The sequence below is a fragment of the Borostomias antarcticus genome (assembly GCF_949987555.1).
Source record: "Borostomias antarcticus genome assembly, chromosome: 10".
Taxonomy (NCBI): Eukaryota; Metazoa; Chordata; class Actinopteri; order Stomiiformes; family Stomiidae; genus Borostomias; species Borostomias antarcticus.
In genome coordinates, this window is record NC_140243.1 from 21,627,251 (window position 1) to 21,640,549 (window position 13,299).

Here is a 13,299-nt window from a genome sequence, read left to right on the forward strand (position 1 = left end):
CAGGGTCATAGTTCACAGCTTAGCTATTACATCCATGCATACAGCAACCTGTGAGGAAGGGAGGTAAGGTTAGTGATCCAGTGCTGAACCGTGTTAGTGGCTTTAGTGGAAAGAGGGTGAAACAGCTCCCTCCAGTGGACAAACACATCAACAGCAAGAAAGTCCTCAACACGTCATCATCAGCATTTTTCACTGAATCAGTTATCTACACATATGACATAATAAAAGGTGATATATTGGATGCTGGATTGGACATATTGTAGTTGATATGTGGATTTTCAGGGGGATATGGTGCTGAGAGTTGCAAGATTGGCTAGAAGCCCAGACACACAATTTACTTAGATGTTTCATAACCTGGGGTTTTCAGGCAGAAGGGGGGGCGATAGTCTGGCAGTTTCAGGAGATTATGCAAGCATTAAAAAGACACACAGTTTAAACCAACCAACCGCCTTCAACGAACCTGAGGGGAAATGTGTACTGTTTATGGAATAGAACAGTGTGTGTGTGCGTGTGCGTGTGTGTGTGTGTGTGTGCACGCGTGTGACAGAATTCATTACGCTCTGCATTGTGTTTCATTCATTTGACCCATGTTAAGGGATTGTCCAGGGCGGGATGCAAACCTGCGACGTTGTGCTCGCCGGTGGGACGTGTCCACAACTCTGCCAAGAGAGATATCCCTTTCAGCAGGGTCGTTAGCACATCCTGTATACTAGAGGAGTGAGTTCCACCAGCTACTCGCTAACACGACCTCGGAGGACCACCTCGCTCCACGGTAGGGCTGCACAATTAATCGTGAATTAATCGAAATCGCGATTATGACCTCCACGATTTACTAATCGCAAAAGGCCACAATAAATGTGATTAATAATTTTGCTTTGAATTGAGTGTGCTAGGAATACACGGACGAATCACAGGCGCTTATGCTGTCTGACCAATCACATGTGTTTCCGCTGAATGCGCTGTGCGCAGCAATTTCACTGAGAAGACAGATAGCAGTAGGTCAAGACAAGTGTCACAAGAGTACCTGCAGCTGTGAGTGTTGAAAAAATGAGTGAAAACGAGGTCAGTGAGTTAGTAGCAAGAAAGGGATCAACGTCTGTGATTTGGGAGCATTTTGGTTATTATATATTAATATTATATATGAAATATTAATCACAATTATTAATCGCAATTACCATTTTAAAGCAAATAATCGCAATTATTATCTTTTGTCATAATTGTGCCGCCCTACTCCACGGGGGTTTACGAGGAGCAAGGTTACAAGGTTCACTCTGTTACACGCGCACAAGCAGGTGTGTGTGTTCGAGGCTGAAGATGGGCGTACGGTTTTTCCTCACCTTATTTGACCGCAGAGACACACGGCCTCCGCACCGAGCACAGAATTTCGTTTGGCAATATGAACAGAGGTGGCCACAACCGTCGGCAAACTTGGTCTTGTGGCAGATTCCACAGGTGGGGGCTTCACTCTTCTGGTCCTGACTCGGCTTGGCCTCGTCACCCATCTTCTTCACCTGGTCCTTATACGACTCAAACTGCTGATGTAACTTCCTGTGGAGGGCAGGAAGTACAGAAAGTTAGCAGCATTCCTCTCCGTATGCAACACACCCAGGTCAAATATAATTTGCAAATACTGTCAAATACTTGGGTGGCACTTCTATTAACCAGTCCCAAGAAGTGCCAGCTGTCAGGCAAATCAAACATAACACAATGACTTTCAGAGACTAGATCAATTAAAATAAATTGATGGATGTAATTGACCCAGGTCTGGTATGCTCTGCTTGTTTGTTTGGTAAGCCAATACTTGTTTCCCCTCGGGACTTAATAAACGTACAGGAAGTAAAGTTACACGTGAAGGGGTGTGTAAGGCTTGAGATGGAAGGCGAGGCCTTGTCTCTCTCTGCTCCACATGCCTGGAAGTCAGCAGCCTCCAGACCTCACAGCGCTCCTCTGGACGCAGCTCTTCAGCCAAACCAGCGGGGTATCGAGTTTGCTCTTCAGGTTTAAGAGCATCACTTAATTCCACTTTCTCAGGTTCCTCCAGCGTTTAATGAATCATTCGCACCTGTGTGTCTGTTTCAGGGCCGGCGGTAAGATAATACGCGCCACCAAACCTCTCACCCCACATCCGTGGAAAAACACACACACCCGCTTTACATTGTAGACTAACCAAGCGGTAAAGACTGGCTTAGAGGTATGTGCTATATATACTGCATACCTGGCAGGAATCCTACTGATGGTTGTGGTTTTGGAAGGATCTGTCTTCAAAGGCTGCACATTACAGTACATGGGCAATAGTATCATGTAACATGCTTACACTGGTGGGGCTCATGTATAAGTTTGGTTCCATGATAATGTGCATCACCCACCCACATGAAGTGCATCACACACCTAGATCACCAAATGTATACCAAATGTATCATATATTAAGTACATTGTACATATATACAATGTACTATATGGGACCCAGCAGATGTATCCCTGTTATAGGTATCTTAGACCTGAACGGCCCAATCACATGCATTTTGAATGACACATGTCAATCGGGTGTCTCCTTGGAAACTAAACACTGGGCTGACTTCATAATATGGCGATTAGAACTGGTTTCGTCCCCACATCTCCCCCTGCAAGATTCATTAGGCTCTCTGAATTATTCACTGGGCCGCTATCCGTTTACCCAGCGTTCCTCAACGTTACCCATAAACCTGCTTCCTTATCAAATGTAAATTGCGGCGCGGGCTTGGTGATTATATTGGAGCGCCACGCCGCGGCCGAGCCGCTGGACCGGGCACCGCCTGGCACCTCAGAGTGTGCTGTCCCCTTCCTGGGATTACCAGGATAACGCTGCCGAGGCCCTCGCCATTCACAGAACAGAGATTAGCACCGGGACTGGTGTGTGTGTGTGTGTGTTAGCCTTGTTGAACACACCAGCAGCTCCGTACTGAGACTTGTTGACTGATAGACTTGATAAGAGGGAGGCCGAGTGATTGAGCAGAGAGATGATTGGAGGAGACCCCGTCTGGTCAGAAGGGAGAGAGGCGGGAGCTCTGGTGAGGAGAGGGGAGAGCAGAGCTGGGGAGGGGGCAGGGGCAAGACCACAGGGGCAGAGGTGGAGGTAGCAAGAAGGGAAGAGGGGTAAGAGAGGAGGGGGTAGGAGGAAGGCAGAGAGAAGGGCTGGGAGGAGGAGTAGGAGGAGGTCAGGGAGGAGGGGTAGGAGGAGGGCAGGGAGGAGGAGTATGAGGAGGGGTAGGAGGAGGAGGAGGAGGAGGAGGAGTAAGAGAAGGGGTAGGAGGAGGGCAGGGAGGAGAGCAGGGAGGAGGAGGAGGGCAGGGAGGAGGAGTAGGAGGAGGTCAGGGAGGAGGGGTAGGAGGAGGGCAGGGAGGAGGAGTATGAGGAGGGGTAGGAGGAGGAGGAGGAGGAGGAGGAGTAAGAGAAGGGGTAGGAGGAGGGCAGGGAGGAGGGGTAGGAGGAGAGCAGGGAGGAGGAGGAGGGCAGGGAGGAGGAGTAGCAGGAGGAGTAAGAGAAGGAGTAGGAGGAGGGCAGGGAGGAGGGGTAGGAGGAGAGCAGGGAGGAGGAGGAGGAGGGCAGGGAGGAGGAGTAGGAGGAGGAGTAAGAGAAGGAGTAGGAGGAGGGCAGGGAGGAGGGGTAGGAGGAGAGCAGGGAGGAGGAGGAGGAGGGCAGGGAGGAGTAGGAAGAAGTAACAAGAGGTAGGGAGACAAAGAGAGAGGGGGATATACCGTAGTGGTAGAGAGAGATGCATAGAGACAAGAGAGGGGGATACAGAGGTAGAGAGAGAGACAAAGAGAGAGGGATATACCACAGTGGTAGAGAGAGAGAGAGAGAGAGAGCGAGTACCAGCCAGCCGGTGGACGGGTCTGCGCTGGTCGGTGGTGCCCGTACCCCCGAGGGCTTACCTCCCCGGTCAGGCACGGTCAACCGCGCGTGACCCAGGTCAGGTATAATCACTCACCGTGCCACGTCTGCCCATCTGAGCCCCGTTGCCCCTCCAGCCCCCAGCACGCTGGCACGGGCCGCCCGCAACACGATACCCGCCCCCAGAGACCCGCGACAGACGCCACAGAACTGGATCACTATCAACACCGCAAGTGCTCGCTGGCGACACCACTTATATCATCTGTCCTAACGAGGGTCGTACATGACAAAGAAGCCGTTAACTGAGAAAGTAGGCTGCTATCATATTACAGAGTGCTATCATATCACAATGTACTATCATATCACTGAAATGATGTCTGAGTGTATGAATTATGTTAAGGTATCGGAATTGTGTTTGGGTGTCTGCATTTTGGGGATGTTTTGGATGAAAGAGTGACAATCCTGCCGTTTCAACCCATAGTACAGTGCAGTGTGTGTGCAGCAGCTGTAAATCACCACATTGTAACACAACTATAGATGTATCACAACTATAGACTAACACAATCACAATGGATGATCAGATAGCCTATCAGTTATCACTTAACAACTGCTCATTGATGCAAATAGCCTGCTCCCCCAGACAGCACAGTATGTGGCTGCAAGTCAATATATAAAGCCTGTAGACACGGTGAAGAGGGTCTTGTTCAACCAAACATTAGATTTGGCAAGACGCGTGATCTCAGCGATTTTGACTGTTGTGTGATTGTTGGTGTCAGACGTGGTGCTCCTAGCATATCAGAAACATATGGCCTCCTGGGATTTTCACACACTACAGTGTCTAGAGTTTACAGAGGATATATAAACATCCAGTGAGCGGCATTTCTGTGGGCAAAATCACCTTGTTAATCAGAGAGGTCAGAGGAGAATGGCCAGATCTGTTCAACAGGAAGACCACCAAGGCTCAGATAACAGCTGTTTACAACAGTGGTGTGCGGAGGACACCTGATTATTTTAGAACGCACCACTGTAATTTATTATCAGGCAGCGGGTTGGCCACCCCTGGCCGCGAGGAGAACGCAGCGCTGGCTCCTGTACATCTATAAAGCTATTTTGCAAAAGCTACCTAACATCCCGTATTACATGACATTCAAGCTGTTACCAGACAAGCTCTCAGGATTGGTTGGCTCTTGAGGTCCCTCACGTTTAAACTGAACTAGGAAAGACTGCTTGTAGTTATGGTGCTCCAAGAGCATGGAGTCAGCTTTTAAATTGGATGCCTTAGTCACTTAATATATATGACATGGGGTCGAAGTCTGTTTATGTTTTGGATAATGTTGTCATTGTATTTCAATGTGTAAAATGTATGAATGTGATTTTATATTGTTTCTATTATTTTTATATTGTTTTATACTGTATGTATGCTGTGTAACTAGGGAACCATTGTAAATCAGACCTCATATCAAAGGGCTCCCCTGGCTTAATAAAGGTAACATATAAAATAATTAACCTTGTTAATTAAAAAAAAAGAAGAAAGAGACTTCTGGAGGCAACAGGGGTTCCTACCTGGTACTAGATAGATGTACCTACAGTAATAAAGAGGGTCCTACCTGGTACTAGATAGATGTACCTACAGTAATAAAGGGGGTCCTACCTGGTACTAGATAGATGTACCTACAGTAATAAAGGGGGTCCTACCTGGTACTAGATATATGTACCTACAGTAATAAAGGGGGTCCTAGCTGGTACTAGATAGATGTACCTAAGTAAGTGGCCACTGAGTGTATTGTATATGATATGAAGATCTTCTAATCCTACTGTAGGTCTAGGATACAGTGCAACCAGCCAGTGAGCACTAGGCCCAGGCCTCTGATTGGTCAGCAGCCTGCTGTATGTTTGGACCTGCAGAGAAGGGTCAGGGGTCGGGGGTGTGGTCTTACTTACGGGTCAGGCTCAGGCTCCTTCTCGATTTGGGACTTTGTCTGAGGCTGAAGAACGTTATTAACCAGCTCAGTTATCCCACTAAAGGGGAACCACCTGTTCAAACAAGCAGCACAGAGTAACGCATGAGTGACACATTCTCCTGAGAGAGAGGAGAGAGAGAAAGGGGGAGAGAGATATATATACTGTAGGTAGAGAGAGAGAAAAGGAGACCAACGAGCCAGCGGTCTGGCAGAGTTGCAGTAGCAGCGACATTTACTTTGATCACAGCAGAGAGGAGGGTGTGACACCAGCGGAACAGTCTGGAAGAACATTGACAATGGTCGGCCACGACAACAGAGAGAGAGAGAGAGGGAGAGGGAATAGGAAGTTAGAAGCAGGTAAAGCTACAGCCAATGGAGATGAGGATTGTGTCAAACGCTCAGCTGATAACAGCACAGGACCAGGAAGTCCAGTAAAGGAGAGGAACAGTCGATTTGGATACAGTAGGTCAGTACAGTACAAAATGCAGGAAGCAGATTAAGATGCATCCAATCCACTCGTGTGGATGAGGTAAGAAGCAGCGTGACCTTCTCTTACAAGCCAATCAGAATGCAGGTGACACACCAGGGAAAGCCAGACACCAGGAAGAAGGCAGGGGAAGGGGGCGAGGCCCGCTGGCACAGGAAGCCACATGAAGCACAGGGCACCAACCAGGAAGAAGACAGGAAGAAGAGTTGAAGCCTGGAGCACTGTGGGCAATGTAGGCTATTACTCACTGTGCTGGCTGAGGCTTTGGTTCTTCTTTGATCCTAAAACAAAAGAATAAGTGTGCACAGCTCAGTGCTTACACAACACAAAGATGGAGAACGCAATCTTATTAAAAAGAAAAATAAATAAGATAAATTATGATGATTATGACTGAACATGACAGTTGAATTAGATATTTGGCAGATAGATGATTGTGCCATTAAAAGTGGTCCTGATGATGATGATGATGATGATAAAAGCAACCGTTAAAATCATAGCATTTAAAATGACAGAATTGAGCCTATCATGAATCGTGGGGACCAAAGATGACCCTGTAGCTTCATGGTCTAACCAGCAGTAGGCTAGTAGTCCACCACCATAAGCAGCCTCACTGTGCATCTCTCTGCTCCGGCTACCGGGCTAACACGCCGCTAGCGCCATCACAACCAGGGCCGGCGCCGCAGGGTCAAGTAAACCAGTGAATAGATACAAGTAGGTGAGGCGTACATGTGCGTTTGGGGGCGGGGCTAAAATCCCATCCAAAAAGGTGGCAGAGGGGGGCAATCCAAAAATCTCGCCAAGGGCATCGAAATGGCTAGGGCCGGCCAGGTCCGATCAGGTCCACGGTGTAGATCCCTGTTCCGGAGCAGACTGACACGCTGACCCCACCGCCATCGGACGGACCAACATGGCGTGGGCCACAGGACAGAAGTCCGGCTGTGTGAGTGTCCGGCCTGCACGGTGCTGTCGGGTCCGGTGTATGAGAACACACGGTGCTGTCGGGTCCGGTGTATGAGAACACACGGTGCTGTCGGGTCCGGTGTATGAGAACACACGGTGCTGTGGGGTCCGGTGTATGAGAACACACGGTGCTGATCTGTCTGGAGGGGGATGATCCAGTCCATGTTTCTCCAGCTCCACTGTGACCCGCCAGCTCTGAATCCATCCACCAGCCCAGACAGTCAACGCTTGGCGTTTCTCTGTTTATCTGATCAAGCCTTCCTGTGTTTCTCTGTTTGTGTGTGTGTGTGTGTGTGTGTGTGTGTGTGTGTGTGTGTGTGTGTGTGTGTGTGTGTGTGTGTGTGTGTGACTGACATACAGTACTGTATCCTGCATCTTCACTACTGTAGGCTGCTGGAATTACACAGTCCTGTTCTCCATTGGCTTTGTCCTGCCTCCAAACCTCTTACACACACACACACACACACACACACACACACACACACACACACACACACACACACCTCTGAGCACAGACCAGCACACACTCAGACTACACCAATACTCAGACTCACAATCAGTCTCTATGTACTACAGCACAACTCTGAAACTGTCAACAAGGGTCACGCTTTTTCTTCACTCTCCATTTGAGATGAGGAGCGCTCAGGGTCGGTTCCTTTCCTTCTACTACTAATGTCACACTGCTCTCTAGTGGACAAAAGGATAAGGTAATTCAGATGGAGCCGTTCAAGTGAAAAAAGTTTGGGTGAATTTCACCGGAGAGGAGTACTGCCCCTCCTCTACCTCCCTCACCCCCCCCCCCCTCCCTCCCTCTGTCTGTCTGTCCCTCCTCTTCCCCCTCTTTCTCTCCCTGCCTCCCTCACTCTCTGTCCCTCCTTCCCTCCCTCCCTCTCTCCCTGCCTGCCTTCTGTACTTCCTCCCTGCCTCTTCTCCTCCATCTCTCCCTCCCCCGCCCCTCTCCCTCCATCTCTCCCTGCCTCTCTCTCGCCCTCCCCTGCCCCTCTCCTTCATCTCTCCCTGCCCCTCTCCCTCATCTCTCCCTCCCTGCTTCTCTTCCTCCCCTGCCCTTCTCCCTCCATCTCTCCCTGCCTCTCTCTCTCCCTCCCTGCCCCTCTCCCTCCATCTCTCCCTGCCTCTCTCTCTCCCTCCCTGCCCCTCTCCCTCCATCTCTCCCTGCCTCTCTCTCGCCCTCCCCTGCCCCTCTCCCTCATCTCTCCCTCCCTGCTTCTCTTCCTCCCCTGCCCCTCTCCCTCCATCTCTCCCTGCCTCTCTCTCTCCCTGCCTGCCCCTCTCCCTCCATCTCTCCCTGCCTCTCTCTCTCCCTCCCTGCCCCTCTCCCTCCATCTCTCCCTTTCTCTCTCTCTCCCTCCCTGCCCCTCTCCCTCCATCTCTCCCTCCCTGCTTCTCTTCCTCCCTGCCCCTCTCCCTCCATCTCTCCCTGCCTCTCTTCCTCCCTCTCTCCCTACCTCTCTTCCTCCCTCTCTCCCTGCCCTCCTCCATCCCTCCAGCCAGTGGACACACCATCCCTGTCAGGTCCAAAGTGGACACAACTTCCCTCCCTGTGACATTACTGTTAGCCTCCCCACACGCCACGCAAGGCATAATTACTGTCCCAGCAGCCCAGAGAGAGAGAGAGAGAGAGAGAGAGAGAGAGAAATAGCATGAGATGGGCTGAGCCCGCCAGCTTCTCTTAATTCCTCCCCTCTCCTCTTTTTCTCTCCGTCTATCCAGATCACCCGTTCTAATCCTATCTGTGAGCAATCTGCTGTGAACTCTTTCCTCCTCTCTTTCTCTTTCTGCACAGAGGGTGGTGAACAGTACAGTGTGTGTGTGTGTGTGTGTGCGTGTGTGTGTGTGTGTGTGTGTGTGTCAGATGCATCAGGGGACCTGGGGCTGAGCATGACTTTTTGTTGATTATGGAACAGGCCTCTATACAGCTCCCAATTTACAACCACTCACATCATCATGGTCATCATCATGAAGCTATCAGCGCCATGAAAGGATAAACAGACCGGATATCTCTCTGCGTCTTTGCAGTACAGAGTAAAAATAATAATTCCTCCACATGTGCAGAGAGAGAGACCGGGCCAGAGAGAGACCGGGCCAGAGAGAGACCGGGCCAGAGAGAGACCGGGCCAGAGAGAGACCGGGCCAGAGAGAGACCGGGCCAGAGAGAGACCGGGCCAGAGAGAGACCGGGCCTGGACGGCGTCTCTTCCTGTGGGCTAGAAAGAACCAGAGATCCACACACTGTACTATACAGCACTCCTAGACCAGTACCAACCAGAGGAGGAAGGAAGAGAGGTTTCTAAAAATAGGACCTCATTTAAATACAGCAGATTAAGCCCTGAGACACCTGTTCATTGTGGCTTTTTGTGAAACGGTGGAGGAAGTGCTCCCCCGACCCCACCTCCTCCCCCCAAAGAGGATTACAGGTCGGGGATAGAGGGCTGATAACTTTCCCCTGGAAACTCTCTGGGCTGGCCCACTGTGATAGGGAGCAGGACAGGGGCAGAGAGAGAGAGAGAGAGAGAGAGAGAGAGAGAGGAGGGGGTGAGGGCCAGAGAGAGAGAGAGAGAGAGAGAGAGAAGGGTGTGAGGGCCAGGGAGAGAGAGAGAGGGGAGGGGGTGAGGGCCAGGGAGAGAGAGAGAGAGAGAGGGGAGGGGGTGAGGGCCAGGGAGAGAGAGAGAGAGAGAGAGAGGGGAGGGGGTGAGGGCCAGGGAGAGAGAGAGAGAGAGAGGGGAGGGGGTGAGGGCCAGGGAGAGAGAGAGAGGGGAGGGGGTGAGGGCCAGGGAGAGAGAGAGAGAGAGGGAGGAGGGGGTGAGGGCCAGGGAGAGAGAGAGAGAGAGAGGAGGGGGTGAGGGCCAGGGAGAGAGAGGGGGGGGGGCAGAGAGAGAGAGAGAGCGAGGATGGGGGCGGGGGGAGGGAGCAGAGAGAAGGACAGGGAGTGGACTGGGGAGAGGAGAGAAAGATGGAGAGGGAGAGAGGGAGGACTAAGAGGAGAGAGAGAGAGAGGTCTGGGAGAAGAGAGAGATGGAGAGGATCGGGAGAAGGGAGTGAGAGAGGGGGAGGGAAAGTGAGGAAAGGACTAGGGAGGCGACGCCAGCCGAGCAACGACACACAGGACGGCTCCGGAGCTGTAGGAGCCCACAGGAAGAGTGTTTATACTCTACTACACTACTGTACAGTAGACATGGATTAGAACGAGCCGTCCCACGCAGACCAAACACTACCGTTCCTCTGTGACTGACAGGCACCAGGAGTGCACACACAGCGGGGAGCTGGCTAATCTCATACAGAATAGAACTGGAATCCATCCACTCGGCCAGAAGAGCAGCCAGGATGCGACCGGCCGAGCCTCCCCAAGGCCCGCTCGCTGTCTCAGGAGACACCAGTTCTGATATCTCCAGCGTGGTCACCATCACACCACCAACCCCTACAACCATGGCCACGTTCAAATTCGCACTGATACCGGCTCGACATTGGTGAAATACAAGGTGGTGTGTGTGTATGAGAGTGTGTGTGTGTGTGTGTGTGTGAGCCTGCCTGTACTGTATGTGCGTTAGCTTGCTTGTCTGGCCGTCGGCTTCATTCAACCTGACACAGATACATTTCACTGTGGCTGCCATCAGCAGTTCCTTGGCGGCTGACATTGTCCCATGTTAACGTTACCTCTGCGCTTAGTGAGCAGTGAGGCCCACGGCCCTCAGCCTCAACCCCGGCCCCAGCCCCAGCCCCAGCCCCAGCCCCAGCCCCAGCCCCAGCCCCAGCCCCAGCCCCAGCCCCAGCCCCAGCTCCGGCCCTCAGCTCTCCAGCCCCAGGCCAAGCTCTGTGTGTGTGTGTGTGTGTGTGTGTGTGTGTGTGTGGGGGGGGGGGGTAATAGTGAGCTTCCTCTGTCTCTGCCTAGGTTATAATAATAGCCTGCATGGCTAACATTAGAGAGGTAATGGATACCCCGCCTATTGCTGTGCTGTTCCTGTTTCAGTTCATCGCATACACACACACGCACGCACACACACACACACACACACACACACACACACACACACTCACGAGAAGATGGCCACCCGATACTGCTTCAGCACTGACGACACACACAGCCGTACGAAAATACTGCTGCACGCACAGTATACGGTTACGCACACGCGCACACAGGAAGAACAGACAAAACAAAGTCATTGACAGATGCATGTTAGTGTAACATAAGTACAGAGCCCAGATGGAGACAGTGGACTATGAATAGCCGTCACGCCAGAGAGACGGGGCTGAGCTCGTCGGCCTCCCGGCATCTGTCCCTCGCTCAGATCCGGGACCCTCGGGTCACACTGAAACCCAAGGGGTCCATCAGGGGATTCTCCCGCCTTTAGTCGCCTCTCCACACCGGATTTGGCACACACGCGCACACACACGCGCACACACACACACAGCTCAGTAAGTCATGCTAACCCCCACATACCTGCTGTCTAACCCAAGGTGGAACTGCCACAAGGGGGGTCCAGGTTTAGCACCCCCCCCCCCACACACACACACACACCCACACCTCCAACCCAGCCCAGCCCCTCTTAGTGTTGTCATGGTAACAGTGGCGGTATCTCAGTAGGGTGATATTAAGGGATTACTGCTGGATCTGCCATCGGACATTAGAGGAGGAGGTCAACGCACACGCACACAAACACACACACACACACACACACACACTCTCTCTTTATCTCTCTCACTCTTGCTCTCTCTCCCACACACAGACGTACACACACACGCACACTTGCGTGTACACACACACACACACACACACACACACGAGACACACACAAGAGAGACACTGCATCATTTTCCAAGTAGAATATCTCCCAGTGAAACCACAGCCAGCCCCACCTCATCTGTATCTGTAGCCCCACCCTCCAGCCCTGGGGGGCGTTGAGCGGGGCGGAGCAGAGAGCCTATACGCTATATAGCATGTTCCCCTGCTGCTTACATAAGGACAAATTCATTAGTGACGTCACAACGGGGGCTGTGTATCTTCATCCCTGTTTGATGTCTATAAGCCTCTGCTGTAAACAAGCTCCTGTAGCATCCATCCTCCATCACTAGAGCACTAGATCTAGCTTCTAGCATCCATCCTCCATCACTAGAGCACTAGATCTAGCTTCTAGCATCCATCCTCCATCACTAGAGCACTAGATCTAGCTTCTAGCATCCAGCCTCCATCACTAGAGCACTAGATCTAGCTTCTAGCATCCAGCCTCCATCACTAGAGCACTAGATCTAGCTTCTAGCATCCAGACTCCATCACTAGAGCACTAGATCTAGCTTCTAGCATCCAGCCTCCATCACTAGAGCACTAGATCTAGCTTCTAGCATCCAGCCTCCATCACTAGAGCACTAGATCTAGGTTCTAGAATCTAGCCTAGCACTAGAGCCCTCAGCCCTCATCATGTCCCCAGGCAGGGCTAAGAATAGAATAGAATAGAACTTAATGAAATAGAACATAATTAAATAGAGTAGACATAATGCAGAATAGAATAGAGGAGAAGAGGATACCAGGTGGAGACCATAAGCAGCTGAGGTGATCATAACGACCTGTGGAAACGGAGTAAGTGATGATTCAGACATGTGAGTCATGCAGCATGACGTCTGTCTCTCTGTCCGTGGACGTTGGCCGTGATGGAGGACCTTGCCTGGACGCCGGCCCGGAGCTCTGAACAAAGACCGTGTTGGTTCTAAAGGAAGTGTTCAGGCCTTGCATAAACACATGTAAGGTTTGTCAACCCAGCCACAGCAGCAGATCTTACATAACAGCCTCTCCAGTCTGCCCTCGCTGCTGCTAATGCCTATTATATACCAGAGATAATGTACACTGTGTGTGTGTGTGTGTGTGTGTGTGTGTGTGTGTTTGTGTGTGTGTGTGCGTGTGTGTGTGTGCGTGTTCATGTGATAAGAAACATGAGCAGACAGACGGCCCATGCCTTTTTAGACTCACCAGCCAGCACCCACTACAATCAGCCTCAGAGTCCACGCGTGCAAG

At 51.4% G+C, this 13,299-nt stretch overlaps 1 protein-coding gene across 2 annotated transcripts in view; it reads right to left on the reverse strand.

Moving 5' to 3' along the window:
* Positions 1-13,299, reverse strand: part of rims2a (regulating synaptic membrane exocytosis 2a) — a gene marked incomplete at both ends in the record, with an annotated part of 159,999 nt that overhangs the window by 131,850 nt on the left and 14,850 nt on the right. For both annotated transcript variants that reach the window (XM_084443733.1, XM_084443734.1), the window contains 3 exons: positions 1,338-1,548; positions 5,812-5,904; positions 6,567-6,599. In XM_084443733.1, the coding sequence (XP_084299859.1) occupies positions 1,338-1,548; positions 5,812-5,904; positions 6,567-6,599 (337 nt within the window). The remainder of the gene's footprint in view (positions 1-1,337; positions 1,549-5,811; positions 5,905-6,566; positions 6,600-13,299) is intronic.